This window comes from Perna viridis, chromosome 7, assembly GCF_037379345.1.
Source record: "Perna viridis isolate PV_CMFRI_1.1 ecotype Kerala chromosome 7, ASM3737934v1, whole genome shotgun sequence".
NCBI lineage: Eukaryota > Metazoa > Mollusca > Bivalvia > Mytilida > Mytilidae > Perna > Perna viridis.
In genome coordinates, this window is record NC_142451.1 from 12,335,477 (window position 1) to 12,358,174 (window position 22,698).

At 32.7% G+C, this 22,698-nt stretch overlaps 3 protein-coding genes across 8 annotated transcripts in view; 1 reads left to right on the plus strand and 2 right to left on the minus strand.

Annotated features, from left to right (window-relative positions):
• The window catches only part of LOC148611362 (DNA (cytosine-5)-methyltransferase 1-like), a 34,205-nt gene extending 32,873 nt beyond the window's left edge, over nt 1–1,332 (minus strand). The window contains exon 1 of the mRNA XM_088591849.1: nt 1,208–1,332. Coding sequence (XP_088447975.1) covers nt 1,208–1,260 — 53 coding nt within the window. The 5' untranslated portion in view covers nt 1,261–1,332. The remainder of the gene's footprint in view (nt 1–1,207) is intronic.
• A 230-nt stretch (nt 1,333–1,562) lies between these two features.
• LOC148611363 (FIGNL1-interacting regulator of recombination and mitosis-like) overlaps nt 1,563–22,698 on the plus strand; it is a 45,799-nt gene continuing 24,663 nt past the window's right edge. For 3 of the 4 annotated variants that reach the window (XM_088591851.1, XM_088591854.1, XM_088591853.1), the window contains exons 1-6: nt 1,563–1,622; nt 5,394–5,529; nt 7,949–7,988; nt 9,097–9,185; nt 10,662–10,760; nt 11,645–11,785. In XM_088591851.1, coding sequence (XP_088447977.1) covers nt 5,440–5,529; nt 7,949–7,988; nt 9,097–9,185; nt 10,662–10,760; nt 11,645–11,785 — 459 coding nt within the window. In that variant the 5' untranslated portion in view covers nt 1,563–1,622; nt 5,394–5,439. Of the gene's footprint in view, nt 1,623–5,393; nt 5,530–7,948; nt 7,989–9,096; nt 9,186–10,661; nt 10,761–11,644; nt 11,786–21,563; nt 21,714–22,698 lie in introns of those variants that run through there. The other variant, XM_088591855.1, reaches the window with a different exon arrangement.
• LOC148611364 (uncharacterized) lies at nt 13,026–21,031 on the minus strand. Of its 3 annotated transcripts, none has more exons than XM_088591857.1 (6): nt 20,904–21,031; nt 18,258–18,367; nt 17,629–17,762; nt 17,154–17,343; nt 15,782–15,894; nt 13,026–15,050 (listed from the first exon to the last, which is right to left on the minus strand). In XM_088591857.1, exons 2-6 carry the CDS (start codon nt 18,319–18,321, stop codon nt 14,826–14,828), a joined length of 726 nt encoding a protein of 241 aa, XP_088447983.1. In that variant the 5' UTR covers nt 18,322–18,367; nt 20,904–21,031; the 3' UTR covers nt 13,026–14,825. The 3 variants fall into 3 exon arrangements, with proteins under 3 accessions (XP_088447983.1, XP_088447984.1, XP_088447982.1); XM_088591858.1 differs by having other exon boundaries at nt 20,908–21,030; XM_088591856.1 differs by lacking the exon at nt 20,904–21,031 and adding an exon at nt 20,503–20,533.

The following is a 22,698-nucleotide window of genomic DNA, read 5'->3' on the forward strand; positions in this document are numbered from 1 at the left end:
TGATCAAGATTTGAAAATATGGGTTCTAATCATGAAATTGTAAATTGTTTAATTAGTTGTTTATTTGCCAACCAATCTGACACTTAATGACATGCAAATTAGTGAATATGACATCACTAATAAGATTGGCTAACTCTCCTATACCTGGCTTGTGTATTTTTACATGGCTATATGGTCAAGATAATTAGGACATTTTTGAAACATTTCAAGTCAGCAACGTTTTCAAGCCTCACTCCAAGGATTTTTATAGTAGTCTATTGCAAAAAATCCTTGCTCACTAGCAATGATGTGACCAAGCAAAAAGAAGGCTCTGAATCCCATAGGCATAGAATTATTTGGACGGATAGTTTTCAGGTCTTTTTCTATTTTTTTTTTACTTATTTAAAGAAGTGAATGTTATGTTTTTAAAAATTTTGGGAAACACGTGGATGTGTATGTACGTGTATCTCCAAAGTTCCTCTGTTGCTGTTGTTAAGAACCTAACCCATCTTGGAAAAAAATATTACTCCGATTGTATCATCAAAATCGAAGCATAGCTTTTCTAAGATAGGAAAGGCAATCATTTTCTTGTTTGGAATTTGCAGCTGTCATCTGCATTTTGTTTACGTCACATGATATGAATAAAATATTCCCACTATCCGTGGAGAACTGTAATATTTCCGGTAACTGTACAGATTGATCTGACAGGCCGAAACTGAAATGGATATTGCCCTTGAGGGATAAAAAATGTACAGTATTGCAAAGTGCTACAAAGGTGGTATGGAATTGGAATTTTGTGAAAAAAAATTGTTCAAGTTATTCACTTATTTAAAAAAAACTCCCCCATTACTTAACAAGACAGATTTTCTAATAGGAATATTGATTTTGTACAGATGGTAAACGTATGGTAAAGCTCACGGTGCTCGCTGATTTAGGCAATGCCTACCCCATATTAGAATTCATGTGATATGCATGCTAACTGAACATAGCATGTCAGTGCTAATACTGCTACAGCTCAAATGATTCTAAGGTTTTTTTAAAACTGCATGAAGATTGAAGTTAAAAATCAGATCCCCTTTTTTGCTACTTTCACGAAGGACAGGGGCACATGCATTTGGTTACATACGAAAAAAAATGGTCATCTCCTCTTCGTGAAACAAATGCCCTGCTTTCGCACATTAATTAGCTTTAAAATATGCTTATATATTTTTTACAGGTATGTAAATACTTTTCATATACATCTGTGTTATTCTTCTCTTCAATGTCAATTATTCCTGGCATCGCTGCGCTCCTACATTAACATACATAGAATTGAAGGAGTTAAATGTTTTTGTTGATTTCCCGCGAAATAACGGACCAATTAATTCTTGCAAAAGAAGGGTAAGGTGGATCGACCAGCATGAACCAGAAAATCGTTCGTCATTAAAATCAATGTTTTTTTCTTACAATTTTCTTGGAAATAAGAATTTTCGAAAATTTATCACGACTTCCTGTTTTTTGTTGCACAAATTTATTGAAGTACATTGAAATTGCTCTTGCAATTATTCCCACACCCCTCGAAGAAGATAGAATAAACCGGAAGTTTAAAATGTAAATAAAAGTTGGCGGAAATTTTGATCGTTTGCAAATGGAAGAAATCAAAGGTTCTGTTTTATAGGCTCAACATGCTTATTAAACTCTTCACTAGAGTTAATCTGTACAGATTTTTTTCATATGTTTATTTTAAAATATTAACACTGCACTGAAATGGAAAGAGCATGACCATCTTTATGTATAAAAGAAAGAAAAAAAACACCGTACCATACCATACGAGGGGTAGTACCCCAAACGTTACGAGGATATACCCTTATTCGAGATCTTCTTCCTTCCTTCGTGATACTTCCATTTAAAAGCTGTACTTTTTACACCCTGCCACACATTCCCAGGCTTAGGGCTGTAGTTTACAAAACACTAATGCAAGGCGATATCATTTGGCAAAAGTTTTAAAGATCCAAAGGAAAGTGCTGCCAAATCAGCTTCAAAATATGTTAGTCTAACACAAAATTAATGAAACTTAACAGGCCTGCATTCCATCCATGCAGGTCCCAAGAATGTTTAAAACCCTCGGTCAGACTGCGCTATGCAAAGTGACCATGCAGGTATAGGAGAGTTCACCGATCTCTAATTTGCATATCATTAAGTATCAAATTGGTTGGCAAATAAACAACTAAATAAGCAATTAACAATTTAATGATTAGAATCCCAATTTTCAAAACTTTATAGTTTTGTTCTTTTACATCCAATTTTGGTTTTGTAAAATGTTTCATTTACATAAAAGAACTCATATTTTATATATGTGAATTTATAACTGTTTACTTGAAGAATAAATTTGAAATGATATTTATATGTAAACCTCTATTTCCATATAAAATTGTCTGAAATTTTATGCTGATATAGTCTGATTACTGAATATTTAAAAATTCCATGGATAAAAAGAGTTTTATTGGCAGTTCAGGGAACCAAAAGAATTTTTCAATTGTCTTAAAAAACGAAAAAGTTATGATGATTTAAAGTTGATGCCCCATGCCACTCAACTGGATTTTTTGCCAACCAAAATCAAATCATAGGTAAGTGATGACATCATGAAGAACTCTCCTATTATTATTGTGATAAATTATTTTTTACCATCTGAAAGGTTGTGTGTCTGTTCCATGATAGTTTTCAGGTGATACCTTTAGTAGATATTGAAGGAATTCTTTTCCAAACTATGTATATACTGGGGTCTCACTGTATCACAGTAGTTAAATGTCTTCTAGATTGAGGAAAGTGGATTTTTATTTTTTCTGAAGTTGGTACAAACTCTAACCTTTTATTACATTAAACCTATTTTTCTGATGCAGCATCTTTAACACAAAGAAATTGCTTGCCAAAAGATGAGGTAATTTTATGTGCCTAAAAAAATGTTCCTTTTGTATCACTGTATTGAAAAAAATTCTTTAAAGGTATTTCTATCAAAAACATTGCAATGGTAATTTGTAGGGATGGACTACAACAACTTCTAAGTGGATCAAAGTAACTTTTATATCATTATTTCATCTTCATTCAGTTTGACAGCAATTTTCCAAACATGATCATCAAAAACTATAAAAATGGTTGAAAATTACATTAAAAGTTGGTCCATAATTTTCCATTGCTAGAGATAACTTGACAAATAAGTGATTTCAAAGTTTACACTTAATACCTAGGTCAAGCACAACAAATACTGAAAATGAGCATTGTTCCATGTTCTTGATCCAGCCATACCGTGATACAGTGGGTCTATCAATTTACACTACGCTCAGCGACTTATGTTTCTCTAACATTCAAGTCGGAGTTTTGAAATCCGTGTAAGTCAGTGAAACACTGTCAGTCGGATGTTTTCTTGATGGAATGTGAGTGTTATAGCCAGCCAGCTGGGACATTGTATATTCCAGTTGTTAATTGTGTACGGAGAATCACTGACCTGGGTGTGAAATTACCCAGCATGGTGAAGTTATCTCATCGATCACCAACAATATGGATGTTAGTACCTGAGCTCCCAGGTCACTGACCTCCAAAATTCATTGGGAACCCCTGAAAATCACAAGGGAATCCGGATACATACTTCATTACTGTTCTGTATTGAGTTATAATTAATTGCAGTCCATTTGATGACCTTACACACATCGGAGACATTGTAAAAAATGTGTCCATTTAAATTTCTAAAAATAGACAAGTATATATGTGCAAGGTTTGTCAAGGGATTATTTTTATGCAGGAGTAAACATTGGTCGGCATCAGTGAAAGTTCTAAACCTTCTAACAAAACTTATCATTAAAGTATGTAGGTTGTATTTGAAATGTTCTTTAAAAAAGAATTTTCTCAGAGTTAACTTGAAGCATTTTTAGCGGTCGTAAACAACTGGCTGATGACGCCTTCTCATCTTCATTTGGACGTCTTGAAACTTACATAATTATTACTGACAATGTCTTGATTAAGGGCTTCTACTTTACAATTCTTATGTACACATTATCTTTGGACCTGTAATTAATTTCTTTTAGTTCATTGTACCACCACTGTAAAACAATATATGCAGGGATGAAAATTAGCTGTTGCCCATGGCTACTAGATTTTGAACTGGACTACCAAATTTTTGGGATAAATTTTGTTGAACATATAGAAAATATTAAACAAAAATGTAGTCTGGGCTACCAGCTTGTATTTCCCAATCTTTACCCCTGAATATGTAATGCAGATGTATTTTGATCATATATGTACATGTGAATTGTTTTTTTTTTACTTGTCAAATATTAATGAGAAATTTTTTTGTTTATACTTGTATTTATACATTATTCTATAATTTTGTAATCTAATTTAATGCTAGAGCACAGGACGCAGACTTTTTTAACCACATTCTCTGCTTTTGTGTTACATTTATCTTTATTTATGATAAAGAATTGAGAGTCAAATCTTTATCTTTAGAAACTTCCATGAAAAGATGTAATTTTAAGGAAGGCATTGTTCAAAGGAGGTTATAAGTGCATCAAACAGATTAGATTACTCCCACTGACTTTTTGCAATAATTTTTTTTTAATAGTTCTTCCTAGCCCATCTGAAAGATTTTTGCTTTCATCCTACTTGCTATGCGGCAAGACCACTGGCACCCAATCTCATGTTAAGATCTGACATTATTTCAGTTTGTTTCTTTGAGTTGGTAATTAGACATCAAACTGGTAGTATATTGTATTATATCAACATAATTTTTAGTCATACAGTGCCTAAAATGTAATCATTCACTGATGTGTTGACATTTTTGTGTGTATGATCTACTTTTAATTTTCAAATGGCTTTTACATGTATAAATTTACAAATGATACACCAAAACTATTGCATGCAATTAATTACTTGATCGTTAAATAAATCACTTGGTAGTTGTAAGGTCAGAATCTACCTGAGTTGTGTTACTCTTTAATTATATAGTATCAGCAATCAAAGGATTTACACTTAGGTAAGTATATATAGGTATTCATTGACCTAATTGCAACATCACTGCCAAAAAAGAACCCCAGTTTTTACAGAAAGTTTGGAATCAATTCAGGGTATGATGTTAACATTTTATAAACCTTGTCCAACTGAACAAGTTGAGGAAAATTCTACTTGCCGAATTACTCCTTTAGTAACTGCATGTTGAAAAATAAATAAGGTTTGGTTGTCTTCCAGGCAAATTTGATTTAACTTTTACTTGTCCGAATAGTTTTTTCACTTGTCCTGGGCAATAGGACAATCTTTAACGTCATACCCTGCAATTTAAATATCACATCTCTCCTAATACTGCTGATGATACAGTCCCAAGGTTCAGTACTAGTGGTATTCTATGTGCGTATTAAAAATAATTCAGGTTATTTGTACTTTACTAGATCAAGAAAATGTAGTATGATTTGGACAAGTTGTAATGAGTTGTAGATGTCACAGACTACCTTCTTGGAGTCTGTGGTCAGTTGGGACCATCAGAAATGTGCACAGAATCTTGATGAAGCATTACCAAAGCTGATTGTATCCTTTAAATATCAGGAGCTTGTCACCATGTTTTTTTTGCAGAAAAATTATACCTCTTTCTCTTGCATACAAAATTTCAGTGGGGTAGGAAGGCATCAACATTAGACATTTCCCTATTGGCCAAATAAAATAGTATGTCTGTTTCCTGATACCCTACCTACCCTAGTTTTTTGTGCCTGCCTATACATTTTGGCTCAAGCACTGTTAAAGTCTTGATTGTTTCCCCTTAACTCTTATAAAACTATTTTGGTTAATAAAAAAAATCCTTACTTACCTACCCTAATTTTTCTTGCTGGTAGCAGGAAACAAGATTATTTTTTTTGGTCTAGGCTTATTTAGCATGGCATTGCACAATACTTTCATCTACTAGCACCATGTTGCCGACTTCTTTAGTTAAGGAGTAAAGCAACATGATTTTTGTTGAATTCTTGCAATAGAAGACAATCCAACTTTGAAGTTTTGCATAGGGTTAACATGTTCTAAAGCTAGTAAGCTGAGATGCTTCTGAACAATTTAATATAATAATTTTTTTTTATGAAACTTAAAAGATTACTAGTACTATATTATACTTCTTAGATTTTTATTTGTTTACTTTCTATGATATTGCTGCCAGTCCATATAACGTTATATGGACTGGTAGGAAATTATATGGATGCCTTGTTTCAAATTAAGAATGTGATATCATAATGTAAGAAGTTGTTTATGTTTTCTCTATTCTTCCACACAAATGATCTGTATCCAGACACTTTAAAAAGGAGGTGTGCAAGCCTATGTTCCTCAGAAAAAGGGGGGGTGCTAGGACATAATTTGCCCACTTTTGTCAATTTTACACATGAAAATGACAAATTTTCCAATAAAAAGGGGAGGTGGCAACCACCTGCACCCATTTGGATCTGCCACTGATTTGGACCTCAGCATCATGAACTATTTGCTAAATAACATCAATATGATATATATTTACCGTGTGTTGATTGAGCAGGATGATATTGTCAGAGTTTTGCAAAGGGAGATAATCTAACTTGAGAGTTTTACATGTTTAATATTGCAAAAAGGGTCATTATTCATTATTAATAGTGGGATTTGGAAATAAATCAGAACACAGACATCATGGATTGACTAAGTCTTCATTTGTTCATGAGAATTATTGATATCTTGCTGAAGCATTTTATTACATGTACCAAGTGAATGCAAAGCATTAATATTATTACAAAATAGGGTTTAGGTCAGTAGGTTTATAATGAAGATGTATTTTTGAGTGTCACTCAGGTTCCTTTTTCATGTTTGTTCGTGTCCATCTGAGTGAACTCATGGGCGATATGGACAATTTAAACATAGTTACATGATTGTATTTGTATTATTGTACTGGGACTATTATGGGAATGTTTTCTAAGGGTCAAGACAGAGTCCGTTCTCATTGTTGCATCCCTTGTATCCAGTCAGTCCCAGGCTGTCGACCAGTCCCCAGCTTTATTTCGTCTATTTATTCATATTTCTCACCTGTCATTATATTCACATATTCTGCTAAGGGATATGATTGTTATGGGCTTATTTCCCCAAATTATAAGCTGTAGCAGGTCCCATCTTCCTTCTTTTTCATCCTGTTATTATATTTTTCACCTCAATGTCAACCATGTTTATATTTGGCAGACCAGAAGTAATTGGTTAGGAGAATGTAGACTTCTGCAGAGATTTCTTAACCAATCATATTGTTTGGAGGCCCACAAGGATAAACCAGTGATATTAGCCAAATCCCCACATTCCTTAAAGTGGGCCTAAAATTCCAACAAGTGGGGCAGTTATATATAAACTGTGGGCCGGCGTCCTGAAATTAATCCTGGCAGAGTTATTCTGAGAGCAGTTAGTAATACTCAGCTTGATTTTGACCACTGAGCGCTACCAGCTCGCCAGGAGAACACCCGTGGTATGCCCCTGTATTTTTAGTAGTAAATATTTTTGATTACGACCTGACCTATAGAACCTAGCAGCCCATATCATATTTTGGGGGGACTTCCATTTATACTTTAGCGTTCAGTGGTAGGGTTTTAACATAATATATTGTATGTATTAAATTATTGACTTCTGACAGGTTTATAAATGTTATTTATAAGTTGAAATTCTGTTGAGTTGTGTGTTAAGAACAAGTGTATGGAAATACCTTCAAAGACCACCCTACCAGTGAAATACCATTCTACCATACAGTTGCGCTTGAAATATACCTACACAATTGTGAGGTTGTAAGAATATCCTTCAGAATAATTAGAGGGCCAACTTTGTTTTTTGTTTTTGTTTTGTTTTGTTTTGTTTTTTTTTTTCTAAGAATACAGCATGTACAGAACATAAAACTTTTTTTAAAATCCTTGAACACAATTGTTAAAAATAGAGAAGTTCATGTATATGGTTACCTTAACACTGACAGAATTATTTACAGAATGCAGAAATTATTCAAGAGCAAGTCGGTAAGATAAAAGTACTGGTATGTGCAAAGTGCAATACTGTTACATGAATGATTACATAACCTGGTATCTTTAGGTTGTCACTTTGACTCTTTAGACAAATACTTCAATAGAAGATAATACAGAAATATGATCTTTTGGCACCAAATGTGTAAATTTATATGATTACTTGTATTATATTTGAGGTCATTCTACATGAGAAAACAGACCTTATTGTTTTTCATCTTTTTATTAGTTTAAATGTTGTTTGGTCTTCAATAATGTAACAGAGACTGTTTAAACTTTGAATAAAATATTTTAATCTAAATTACATACAGTACATAAATTGTAGACTTTTAAGTGTATTATTTGTATTGCCAAAAGTATGACTTTATTTTAAGTGTCAGTCCCTGTAAGAATCAGGCAAAATGGAAAAAATCAGAAACATACAAGTCAAAACAACACTGATCACACAAGGATACATTATCTGTTTGAAAAGACCATTATTTGATCTCTGCATTGTTGGATTTGCTCAGAAATTTGTTAGAAAAATGAGGTTATTGACAGAGTTATCTGCCCTTGAAATATTCATTTTCAGTGCATTTCAATGAAATTGTAACTCAATGGTCCAGCATGATATGGAAAATATTGTCTGTTTCCTGATTCTGATGGTGCAAATAGTCAAATTACACTATAATGTTGCACTTCATTATCAAATTTTACTAGAAAAATATCAAGGTTAATTTTTATCAATTGATATACATGTAGATATAATTCTCTGTAATTTTTTTGTCAGTTAACTAAGATTTCTTTTTCTAAGCTAGTATGGAAGAATAAAGATTCTTCAAATGGATTTTGTATGGAGAATGAGGCCAAAATTAAAATTAAGTTTATTTTCCTTTACTCTACCTATCCATAAGAATTGATCCTTTCCATGTAATTTTATTGCCTTTCTCTGACAAGATTTTCTTTTTATTTGCAAAGCAACATTCTTCACTTCTTTGCTCATGGCTTTTACAGATTGAAAAAAAAAAATTTCCTACCAGGCGATAGGCTTTGGTAAGGGAAAGCAAACATTAAAGTGTGGCATGAATGAAGCCTGTTTATGTACCCGTTTTTAAATGTTTTCCAGGTATCCTCAAGATAATATGTCAGCTGTTTTTGCCCTGTGTAGCTTTGGATCAAGTAGAGAACAAAGTGTTCTGTAATGTTATCAATAAGGTAGCAAAGATATTTTTGTTAAGACAACTTATCTACTACTACACTATCTATTTGATTATGTCTGAAACCCACCTGTGTCAAACATTTGTTTACATTTTTGAAATTGATGGCATATACATTATGTACATGCATTAACTACTGCTTAACAAAAAAGTGCATGGTATTGTTGAGGTGACCATATATAATAGCCACAGTACTGATACTGTCAGCCATTGTAGATAAAAATTTTAAGTAGCAGTCTTTATAAAAATCAGACTGTAGATGATTTATGCATGTCGAAAACCCATGTCATTCGGTTATTGCACTTTTTAGATAAAAATTACATACATTGTTTTTGAAATTCGCACTTTGCAAGTGGGATTTGACTTTTATGAACAACTCGCCAGGTGTTTCTAGAAAAGCCGAGGACGCTTACCCTACCGGTGCACCTGGTCCATGCTCCCAGCTTTTAGTGGAGTCTGAGTTGCTCATTTACTTTTGTTACTTTGTTTTTATCATTTTAGTTAGTTTATGTTCTTTGTTGTGTATGTCTGTTTTCCATGTCTGGTCTTTGTCCCAGGATAACATTCTTCTAATTTCCACTAGAACCTTGGTTCCCTTGATTACTCTTGCAAGAGTTATCGTTCTTGATTTCATTGGATTTTGTTTATTTTAGTGGGCGGATAAAGTGTGGTTTTCTAAAAAATACAGACCTTGATACAGAAAGGACTAATGTCACATGAAAGTATAGCATATGTAGACCAAAAAAGGACCATTTGTTCAGTGGGTTTTTATTTACTGTGAAGCACTTTACCATAGTCAGTGTTTGAAATTTGTATGGACTTGTACTTAATATGGAACTTCTAAGGCAGATTATTTAATTGGAGTACATTACTTTGTAGAAACTGCTGATTTGTAAATCTTTCTGGTAATTCTCCTGTATTATTTACCTTCAGGAAATTTTCAGCAAAGTTAAAAAAAAGATGTTTTCAAGTAATGCCATTTTGATTTTGTCATCCCCCTTTTTTCACTATTTTCACACATGGCAAGGTATCACTTAATGTTCCATTAATGCCCAGTTTTTTATGAAGTAAGAGATGGGATTTGAGTAAACTTATTCTTTTGATCGCCTGCTATTACTAGCCAAGTGAATGGCAATTTTACCTATCTTCATCAACTACTTGAAATATTTCCACTAAAACTATTTGGTGGATTGCTTCCATATTTTGTATGGTGAATTGTATTGCTGGGAAGATGTGGGTACTGCACAACCATTTTGATTCAACAAATTATATAGGAGTCATTTTGAGATGCTCATGTATGTAGTAAAAAGATTGACCATCATCTTTGATCATCGTTGAAGCTATGAAAGTTTTTATTACTGATCAAATCCGTAATAAGGACCTGTTTTGATTACAATCACCGGACCATTAAATATCATGAACATTAATTGAATTTTAATGAGGTATTTGCTTTATTATTAATTTTTAATTCTAGGGATGTGGTACATTTGATTGTATCATAGATGAGTTGAAGCAGCTTGATGATAGAGAAAGTGTAACAGTCCTTACAGAAAAAGTACTGAATTCCCTTGAGGTAAGATATTTACTTATCAGATTTAAATAAATTCAATGTCTTCTATTACATTATCTTGAAGGGTAGAAATGTAGTATCTTCAAATACATCCAGTGTTAAGGTACGTTCTACACTGGAGATAGTTCAATAGTTTTAAAGTATTTTAAATGTTGTTTGTCTCATGTTTTAAGGGTTGTTCCAGGAAAACGTATGAGTTACTAGGAGTAAGCACTTTTTTTTACTTTTTTAAATTTGTATATAGGTGGTTGTCAGAAACTCGTGACAAAACGGATGAAATATATAGACAGCTTAAAATTGTTTCTATGGAGAAAAATGTCACCCTCCAGTACCTAATTTTTCTTAATGGAAAAGCTGTAAAGTTGAAAATTAACCAGTGAGAGTTTGAAAGAGTAATCAAGGGAACCAAGGTTACAGTGGTAATGAAAAGAATGTAATCCAGGGACAAAGACCAGACATGGAAAACAAAGAACATAAAGTAACTAAAATCATACATACAAAGTAACAAAATCAATTGAGCAACTTGGACTCCACTAAAAACTGGGAGCATGGACCAGGTGCACCGGTAGGATAAGCGTCCTCTGCTTTTCTAGAAATACAGTGTATGATTCTCTAATGAATGTTCACATCAGTATATATTCATTCTTAGCTACTTCTAGCAGTTGCTTGCTTGTGGTGTTTGATGATATTGCAATGAAACTTTAACTAATCATTTGCCATGAACTAAACAATCTCTAGTGAGAGGAACACTGTTTCTCATATGGATTTCAAGGTGTAAAATTGAGCAAAAATTAAAGAGAAACAACTCATTCATATATAAAAAAAAACATAAAACTTGACCCAAATAATTCATGAATTTTGTTTGAGACATATTTTTTTATTTTTAGCTCTTGTCAGATATATTAGATTGTTATGAAGCCTGTATTAAACATGTTGGATCTACAGACACACCAGTTGCCTGGGAAACAGTTAAATCATTACCTGATGGGACAGTCCACATTCTGAAGGGAACATATGGCCACTGTAAGGTAGGTTTGTTTACTTAAAAACTTTTTCAGTTTGTTTTATTTATTGTGAGTGTTCTGTACAAGTTTTCCCTATCCAAAACACAACGGGGAGACTTAAAAACTGGACTTCATTCTTCTATCTGTTCATCAAAGGAATATTGTGGATGAATTCTGAAGAAACCTGCTGCTGGAATTTGTGGACATTTCAAGGATGGTTTGACACAGTGCATGAGTTAAATCTCCTAGAGTTCTTAGCTCAAGTGATTTTTTATTCTAATTAATTTATATCCAATTGTTCATCCCTAAAATTTTAAATTCTATGATGGGTGAATTGATACTCCAAATAATCAGTGACATTGAATAAAGGGACACACATGTTGTGATATTTTGGTTGGAATAAAATCGGAGAATATAATTACAGAATTACTCCACATGTTGATTGTCAAAATTTATTACACCAAAGGTGTTTATTTCTATGGATTCTTCTTATTTCTATGGTGCAGGTCCGGGTGTTTAAAAGAATAGGCCTGCAGCAGCGCTAAGCTTGTCGTAAAAGGCGACTAAATAGTGCTCAGAAACCTAGCCGGGGGTTAGGCGCTCTGCCCACAGAGCAACTGGGATGTGTGCCCCAGGTGGTGGAATTGGGTACCCCTGGCATGTTACATGCTGGGGTTGTCAGGCTATAATACGGAAAACCTGACCGCAAACCATAGTGGTGCACCGTGTTGGGAAAGATGCCACGTTCCTCACACGTTAAAGAACCCTGCTGTGGTATTCGATAGGAGTAGGAACCTTTGCGCTCCGCCACAGGAGGCTAAATTGCCCGACCTTACCCATCCCCCCTTTTTCTAGTGGCAATCAAAATTTGTCGACCCTGTTGTCCTTGTGTCCTATCCTTTTTTTTATCATTTCATGTTCATTTTATCATCCATTTCATGTTCATTGTCTGAATATAGCTGAAATATTGCTGCTCGGACGTTAAACCCCAACAAACAAACAAACAAACTTATTTCTATGCATTTTGACTGCAACTTATGCTCTACAGGTTGTGAACCTCTCCATAGTACCTGTGATTTCACAGAGTTCAGGATTTTAAGGATCATTGCCATAGAATATGGTGAAAAATATGGATTGTCATCAAGAAATATAAACAGGAAACATTCAATGCTTCACTTTAATCTGCATAATAATTTGCCTCATCATACATGACTTGAGGAAATGTTAAAAACATACTAATTGAATGAAATACAGGAAGATGATACAGGTTTACATCTTTTATTGATCAACATTATAATTCAATGTTAAAAAAAACACATTGTATTGTTATCAGCTGCAGGTCCAGATGAAGAGTGGGTCCCCTGCTTTTGTTGAAAACTATTCTGGCATAAAGTGCCAATTAATACCCTAAAACCTCCCTATACCTTTTTTATAAATTTAAAATTTCTGGATCTGCACTTTAACTTTACATGTAAACCAATTTTACAACAAGAACTTCAATAAACGTATATATGACAACAACAAAAAAAACATCCAACACTGTATGAAGTACTGGGGTTACATTTATTAACACCCATAGACAGCTTCACATTCTAATAGTATGTCAAAAAGAGTCGAGTGAAAAGGGCACTTGACCTTTTCAAGTAAGATGTGTATGGAATTTCAGGGGGAATTTCTTGTTTTATTGTTCTTTAATCCAAAAATTGCATTGATAATTCTAATTACAAAACTTTTTGTTTTAATCAGAATTTTATAACCAAACTTTGGACTTCAGAAACATTGATTCCGTAGCACTGTATGAAAATCTGCCATTTTGCCCTGCTAAACATATGAAGCAAAAGGAAGGTAGCAGTTACAGTATAAGATCAATTTTCTAAAAACTATCACCATTTAAATGTCGCCACAGTTGCTTCCCCATGACAGATACAACCAGTGTTCTAGGATTTCCATATCCATTCAGGTAAAATTAGGGTGAGGAAAAGTTATTTATAACTCATTTTTCCCTTTGGTGAGTTGTAAACTCGAATTTCTTAAGGATTTGTGAAGTTTAATATCAAATGTGTGAAAGTAAATTTTCATTTTGAGCTTCACCAAAGAAAACAAAATTTTCAAAAACCCAAGAATACTGTACAATTTACATTTACACTTTAGTGAGGGTGGCATTTCTAATCCATTACAGCAGTGTTCTAGGCTTCCTATTTCCTGTTACCCGGGTCAAGTGAAATTTGGGTCTGGGAAAGTTAGGTACTAAGTTACACTTTCCCGTGGCAAGTTGAAAACTTCATATGCTGTGAGGATTTGTTTTGTTAGGAAAGCGGTCATTGACTGTCGGGAAGTTCATTTTATAGAGATTTTTCCTGAGGAAACCTCAATTTCTGAAAAATCCTAGAACACTGTACAGTGGCAAATTACAAAAAAAAGAACACTCTCTTCATTAAATGTAGAACTATTTCACAATACCCGTAAACTTAAACCAAATAATACAAACCTACTGCCACAATTAGGACCATCACTGAAGTGTACAATAAATCTATGGTGAACCTTGATGTCAAGATGTATATAAATGACTTGTAATGGACTGAATCACAGTTACTTTGATGAAATGAAAATATTTAACAATAATATAATATTTGATGAAAAAGGGGATATGATACAAATGTTTCCTACTTACAAATCATTTTGGTATTGCTTTCAGAATTCATTGGTTAAAAAATTTAGGTGTTACTTATTGCACTCTGGTAGCAACCTTTGTGTAGAAGTGAGTAAGATGAAAAAAAGGTGTGGACATAACAACACCCAATGAATCAGTCTTATTTAAATGTTTATCTATCACAACAATGGTATTAGACAAAGTTGTTAGGACAGAGAACTGTGATCTGTTCAAATGTTATCAGAAATTTCTATTTTGGAAACATTGTATGTTTAAAAGTGAACTTGCTTTCATGGACTATCATGGTCAAATACATCATCTAATGACAATAGATGATATATTTTATAAACACAATTAACCAACCTTTTTAGCCTCTACCAAAACCAAAATCAGAATTTAAGAACACATGATACATCATACTGCTGATATTCTCATTGTATGTGCAACATAAGCATAGAAGGAATAAAGGTCTTTGTGATCAAGTTTATGTGGAGTATTGATGAATTGTCCATTGTTACCAAACTGTAAAGGGATTCCACTAAAGGATGATACTTTCCAAGGTGGTATTTGTCTGTTGTCTTTTGATGTAAAACTGAATAGTGTGGACTCATCTGGGTATAATTCTCTTGGTTTCATTTTCTGTGGAGAAAAGAAAATTGTAGTTAATAGGAATTGTGATATATGCACATTGTTTTTGGTACAAATTTAATTTTCATGGAATCTTCCAATTTACTTATTTTTGTTTTCAAAAACACCTAAAAAATAAAACATGGATGTTTATTGTGATCATTAGAAATGTCTTTATAACCTACTTGTTCCTTGATGATATTTTCTAAACTGTAAAACATTAGGGGGAGGGGGAGCAAAAGAACATTAAATACAAGTTTGAAATGGGTTAAGCATAATTAATGTTAAGAAAATTTGTCTAAATACCTTCTTTCAAGCCTACCGCCTGAAAAGATTTCTGTCCATGGGCCTACATAGAATTTGTTTTATACAAGTACTGTACTTGTATAAAAACAGATGCGTTATAGGCCCATGAACAGAAATTCACACTTGACAGCCAATCGATGACAGTGATCACTTAATTAGCATAAACATGACATCAAGCATTAAAATCCCCTGCCTCTCTTATTCCCCGTGGTCATATAACAGTTATTGGGGTGATCTCACATGTCCTAGGTAAGTGCCCATAAAATACATACTCATTAAGATAATTAAATACAAAAATTTTAATCATGGCGCATATTATTTTAACCATGGCAGACTTTATTTTAACCATTGTGCTGCGCCATGATAAAACAGGTCATAGAGAATCCCGAGTACAGTTAAGTTTTGAAGAAGTCCTGTGAAGTCTATGTATAACTTACCTTTGCTTTTAATTGATCATAATCCATATAGAGTATGTAATCTTTGCAGGGTCCACCTTTACATATCAGTCTGTACTTGTCATTCATGTAGTTATGGATTATGTCAAAAAGTGCTAAAAAATAATAAAAACTAGAAGTGATTTACATAAATTGAGTTTGCAGGTATTTTCTCCTCTGCAAAAACTCCCATTTTGTTATTGATAGTAGGAATATGTTTGTTCATTTATGGAATTCTTTAAAAACTCTTAAATCATCTGTAAATGCTTAAACAAGTTTAGATGGAATAATGGTGCTAACTGATTCTGCCAATGTATAAGTACTGTCTGTAGCTTATAAAGTTCTTTTAAATGTAAACCAAACACCTGTCTAAACTGAACCAATTTTAATGTTTAAAAAGGGGTTTGTTTTAGACAGGTTTCACTGTGTTTGGTTATTTAATTTTATAATGGTCATTTCATTGTATATTCAAAGACTTACACACCTTAGTGAAGTTTAAAGAAATGAATAAAGAAAGGCTTAAACTGTCAACTTCAAAAGCAAAACAAAAATCTAGTATGAAAAGAAATTGGTCATGCACAGCACCCTTTTTAAACCTTCATCTGACTTTTTTCAACCATAAGAAATTTAATAGCTCAAGATGTTTAAGCAGGTGAGTAAATTCCGCAATATATGTTCAAGAGAATTTCAATTCCCTAAAGTATATTCAAGTAAATTTCCATCCTCTACTGTGTTTTCAAGTAAATTCTCAATAGTATGTACGAGTAAGATCTCTGCTGTAAGTTAAATAGCACTCCAGCTAAGAATCATGCAAAATGTGATTCATGGTTGGAAAGCCTACATATTTTTATTTCTAATATTTTGTTTAAAATATTATAGTAAACAGAAAGTAACATGCGGCTTTTCATATAACCTTTGTTCTTAGGAATTAAAAATTATATCGAATATACTGTAGAATTTTAAAATTAAGAGAGATAATTCTGTAAATGACACTTAAAAAAAATAGAAACTGTTGGATTTCCAGTGTGGATTATCTCCTAAGATCAGACAGGTTGGGATGAATAATTAAACATTAAATCATAAAGACCTGTATAGCAACTTAATAACAAAAATAAAGATATGTAGCCATTTTTAGGATATATCACATGTTACATAATTTGCATGATTTTTACAGAGACTACTACTTTAAATGTAGTCCTTGCGGCCTCTTGAAAAAGGGCCGGGAAATCCTAAAAAGTCAAAAGGGACACTCTTGCATATAGAGGTGTATTTGAAGGCAATTGACAGAAAAAGGCAGAGCGCTTATGAAACCCATCAAAAAGGGCATAGAGAACACTAAAGTTAATTCCCTACTGTATATATATTTTGTACATACTTCTATTATCATTCTGGTTGCCATTGGTGCTGATAATTCCATTATCATCAACCATCAGGAATGAGTTTGGTTTGGTGTTGGAATCATCAGGTATATACCGCAACTGTGCCCTGTGTGTTGTTTCATGATTATCTGATACAACATGGTTTGTTAAATTCTTCCATTGTTCAGCTGTGGTTATTTTCTCGGACTGAAAATGTTGCATATGAACTTTTTTAGAATTAACTTCTTTTTAAATATAAATTGTATTGATGAATTTAAATTATTAGAAATCAAACTAAAGAATTTTCAACCACAACTTGAGTCATACTTTATATTTCTTGGAAAAATTTCAAGTACTTATACATTCTGTTTTTATCGTACTTTACTAGCTTTTACCTGGAAGTGGTGTTCTTTGTTAATGTAATAGTAGAATGTTATAGGTTTACTTATTTCTTGGAAAGTTTTCAGCTTTGTAGAAAGCATTGACACAAACCTCTATTTGGAAAACACTGTCATTTTTGTCCTCTTTATTGTCCCTCTTATCTTTATCTATGTCTGTTTCTACCTTTGTTTCATCTTCAGATGTGTCTGTTTCTGTCAGGGATTCACTGTCATAACCTGAATCTACTATAAAATGGAAATTGTTCTATTTTAAGAATCTTAGTTGGTTAATATAGACAAGATAAAACTTGAAAACTTCTTAAAATGTAAAGGGGGTATATATTTATTTGAAACTAAAGACTGTCCTTGTCTTATGTCCAATATTTCAGCAGCTTATATTTCAATTTGGGAAGAAATTTCTAAATCTTGAGTAAATTAATTTTGTTAAATATAAACCAGTGCATGTATTTATTTGATATATTTTGCCTTTTGCATGCAACCCAAATCAATGATCTGATATATCATTCCCACCATGTATATAGGGTGTATTAAACTGCATTATGGTCGGGGTATTCCCCGAGTAAACAACACAAGGTTGTCATATCTATAACTTCTTCCGTTGAAAAAAAGCACACTTGTTGTTAAGCCGCAGGGTCAGTTTTGGGGAGACATTTAGTTAGCACATTGAGAACAGTGATTCCAAAGGACTGTTTGGTCCTGTAATAATTTGGAAAGACTTACCTCGAACTATCTTTGCTGATTTTTCTTTTTGTGAATCAATGCTTTTTCTTTTCCTACTGTTCATTTTTAAGGTACCATTAAGTAGTAGTACTTCTATAATGTTGGAAATTCTAAAGGAAAAAAATATAAAATATATTTACTATGACATTTAATTTCTTGCTAAAATTCGAGAATGTTACAGTCATGACTAATTAATGGATATTCCCAGTCCATCACTGTTCTAATTTCATCCAAATCACACTTCAACATAATAAGTCCACTTTTACATTGTGTTATTTCATTGCTCCTCAGTTTTTTTGAAGTCCATTAGATAATGGATGTGGTATGACAAGGAAACAGACAGAAAGAACATACCAATCTTTGTATTTAGCTGGGGATTCCAGGGTCTGATTGTAAAGGTTGAGCACAGAGGATTCCAGGGTCTGATGGTAAAGGTTGAGCACAGGGGATTCCAGGATCTGATGGTAAAGTTTGAGCATGGGGGATTCTAGGGCCTGGTGGTAAAGGTTGAGTGCGGAGGATTCCAGGGTCTGATGGTAAAGGCTTAGCTTGGGGGATTCCAGGGTTTGATGGTAAAGGCCATTGACAAGTGAAATAACCATGGAACAAGTAAAAAAAATATTACACTTGCCTGCCTGAGGATTAACATAGTTGTCAATCTGGGCTAGTCGAATTTTCTTTCAACTTGCCTGATTGGACAAGGGAAAAAATGTTACCATAATACCCTCAGAATTACTTAATGGCAGAATCTTCCAGATATTTGGTTATTCCATATTTATAATAGAACAATACCAGCCAACAACATTTTATCTATATGTTTGTGCCTTATGTAAAGGGCTGTATTTGCTAATAGCAGTTTTGTGTGTGTGTGTGTGAAAATATTAATCTATCCATACAAAAGGTATAATTTGAATATACTTATCTCTAAAAGATGACATAACCTTGGCATTTAAGATTTATAGATTTTAACATCATTAATATTCCAAAATACATCCACAATTATCATTTCTATGCAATACTGTTCATTTTTTAAAGGTTTCCAATACAATGTATGTTGTTTTAGTGTTATGCTGATTTGAGCATTTTCAGACTCCCCCTTTTTGTAATTTCCAGATGATAACATGAAAATTGATGAAAGGGTTTTATTCCATCTTTGCAAATGTGCTTAATTCTATTAACTACAAATTAATTTTAATTTTCAGGACAACCTCATTTATAATATGAGTTATGTTGTTTTGAATAAATGTCATCCCCCAACTTTTTATTTCTATTTGAGAACCTACCAAAGAATATTATTTCAACTATGTGCAGTTGTTAAATATGGACCATTATGTTTTTTTTGGGATTTTTTTTTTTTTTTTTGCTGCCCACATCCACTTTTTTTTTTATTTTACTACACAAAGTGAATAAAAGATGATTATAGGTCAACCATGTTGTTACGTATTCTGGACTTCATTTTGATGCAATTGAAAGTGTTTTGATAAAGATATGATAGTTATATCAGTCATGATGTTTACCAGTAGTATATCAGTCATGACGTTTACCAGTAGTATATCAGTCACAATGTTTACCAGTAGTTATATCTGTCATGATGTTTACCAGTAGTATACATTAAAACCTGGAATCTCTTGGACTGTAGCATTTGTTCAGTATAAGACAGTTGTTAGGTTTTCTTTGGTTCAAAATACTTTCTAAATGATTTTAAGTGACTTCAAAAAATGTCTGGTTTGGACAGGTTGTTGTTTCTGTTGTTTGTTTTTTGGGGCTGGGTCGTTTTAGACAGATTTTACTGTATACAGACTATTTTTACAGCAGATCTTCCTATATAACCAATTGTTATTCCTTGTTACAAAAATAGTAGGATAAAGATTAACCTTTGAAGTCTTCAGTGAAGAGTTACTAGTACTTAATTGATCATTGAACATTTGCCAAGCAGAGGACGCTTACCCTACCGGTGCACCTGGTCCATGCTCCCAGTTTTTAGTGGAGTCCAAGTTGCTCATTTACTTTTGTTACTTTGTATGTATGATTTTAGTTACTTTATGTTCTTTGTTGTGTATGTCTGTTTTCCATGTCTGGTCTTTGTCCCTGGATTAAATTCTTTTGATTACCACTATAACCTTGGTTCCCTTGATTCCTCTTTGAAAATTTTAAAATAATTTCACATTTTATTTGCCAAGTCATTCATTCATATAAGTAACATGTTTTTCAAAACTTTTAAAAACTCTTAAGAAAATAGTGTTACCTCATTAGCATAATCTATCTACTAGGATCACATCCTGCTTTGAAGTGTCACAAGTATATGTTCCCCTTGTTTGTTGAATGTAAGTTTAAAATGCCTTTTAAATTTCATAATTGAGACACAGAGCCCAATGTATTGATCTGGTTTGTTATAAAAGTCAGTGCTGGAATCTATTGATCCTATGTGTTGTTTTCTCTATTTATGTAAGCAGATTTAAATTTTCTGAAAACTGAAATGCTACTTTGATACATAAAACGTAGTGATGTACAAACAAATAAGCTGCTGTGTAATAAAACATAGTGATGTACAAACTAATCAGCTGCTGTGTAATAAATGCAGCTAACATATACACAAAAACGTGCTGTAAAAGATAAACATTAAGTGAAAAATAAAATATATCTTACCTACAGTCAATCAATTATTCTAGTCATGATCATAGTAGATTTAGGTTCATTTAAAAATCCAATACACTTTTTCACCTATGATATATGTATACTGTAGTACTATCAGATAACAGTGGATTGATTTGATTGGTTGATATTTCTAATGACGAAGGTCAAGGAATGGATTTCCCATTGATAAGTAGTACATTCCCAAGTTCAATAGAAAACCATTTCATGTAAATGACCTAGCCTAATTTACATGAATAAAAAATTGAAAGAAATTTAATCTTTATATCTTTTACATATAGATGTAGATATTTATGTCAATTAGTTTTTTAAATACCCAACTTAGTTTACAGGAAATATTAAATGTTGAAATGGTGCATTTATAACAGACAATACGTCTTTGTTAATACCTTATGAACTTGTTATTGTATAGATGCAACAGTGAGAATTTTGTAAAGGATTTTCATTAAATAAAAATGGTTTTTCCTATTGTAATATTGGGGATTTGTTGTTCAACTTTTCATTAGTCGATTATTCAGGAATTTGGTAATAGATGTATTGACAGAGCTGCAAGAGTTTACCAGAAATATCTTGCAATATGTACGTGTAGTTAATGAAAGTCTTCCTTCTTTAATGGACTTAGAAAAATCTAAATGAAGATTGGGCATTTTTTTGTAAATGCAACTCTAAAAGTTGATATGACATCTCTTTCAGAAAATAATAAGGAGAAGTATTATTGAATCAAGGAAATGATTTACAGACTCATGGAGGCTGTAATATTTTATGCAGCACTATAGCACAAAAACTGTACTTAAGTTTAAAAGAGTATGTTACTGTACTTCATGTGTGACACATTTTGGCATATATCAGAATCCATTATGGATAGGGAGAAACTTACACAAATACTTTGTTGAGTTACAATTACTACAGCAGTTCAAAAGTTTCATATGATTCCTACAGCAGAAGTCATTACTTTTTACTTTAAAAAATTTGGTAATTTCTATGCTGTTCTGCTTATATTTAAGAAAATATTACTGATAAAGAGATACTGTATTAAGGTAAATCATGCAATCATTCAGTGGACTAAAATTGAATGACTTCTTGTTGGAGTATCATGACAGGTCATTTTTGCACTTCTTTGGCTTATTATCATTTTTACACGCCTGGCTATTTTGACTTGACGTATTATGGCAGGGTAGGAAACTCACTCTAATTCTAGCCAGTCCTGAGTACAATTTTTCAATATATCTACTATACGTCTATATAATTCTTTGCTAAAATTAGCCAGTCATGGGCAGACAGGCAGGCTTCTATTTCTTACTCTGATTATGATATACAAATGTCCGATGTCCATCCATCTCCATGGTAAACTTGTCAGTCCAAATTTGATAACAACTTATTCAAATTTCTTTAAACTTGGATTAAAACTTTTTCGAGGTACAGGACTTTGTAACTGAAATAGGGGGTGTTTTTTTTTTTGCACATGTGCCATATCTCACAAACAATTTATGATTATTGATTTAAACTTTACACACTTGTTAGTTATATTAATCTAAAGATTGGTATACTTTTTGGTGATGATTCAATATTTTATTTTCGAGTTATTGAGGTTTATTGGTTTTTTTTTTCTTCACATGTCATATTGTATCTCAGAAACTATTTATGATTATTACATAGAACTTTACACACTTGTTTGTTTTATCAATCTGAAGATCTGTATATTTTTTTGTGATGATTCTTCGTTTTATGTTTAAATTATTGAAACTTTTATTGATTTTTTTTTTGTTGTAAAAAATGGGGGTCACATTTT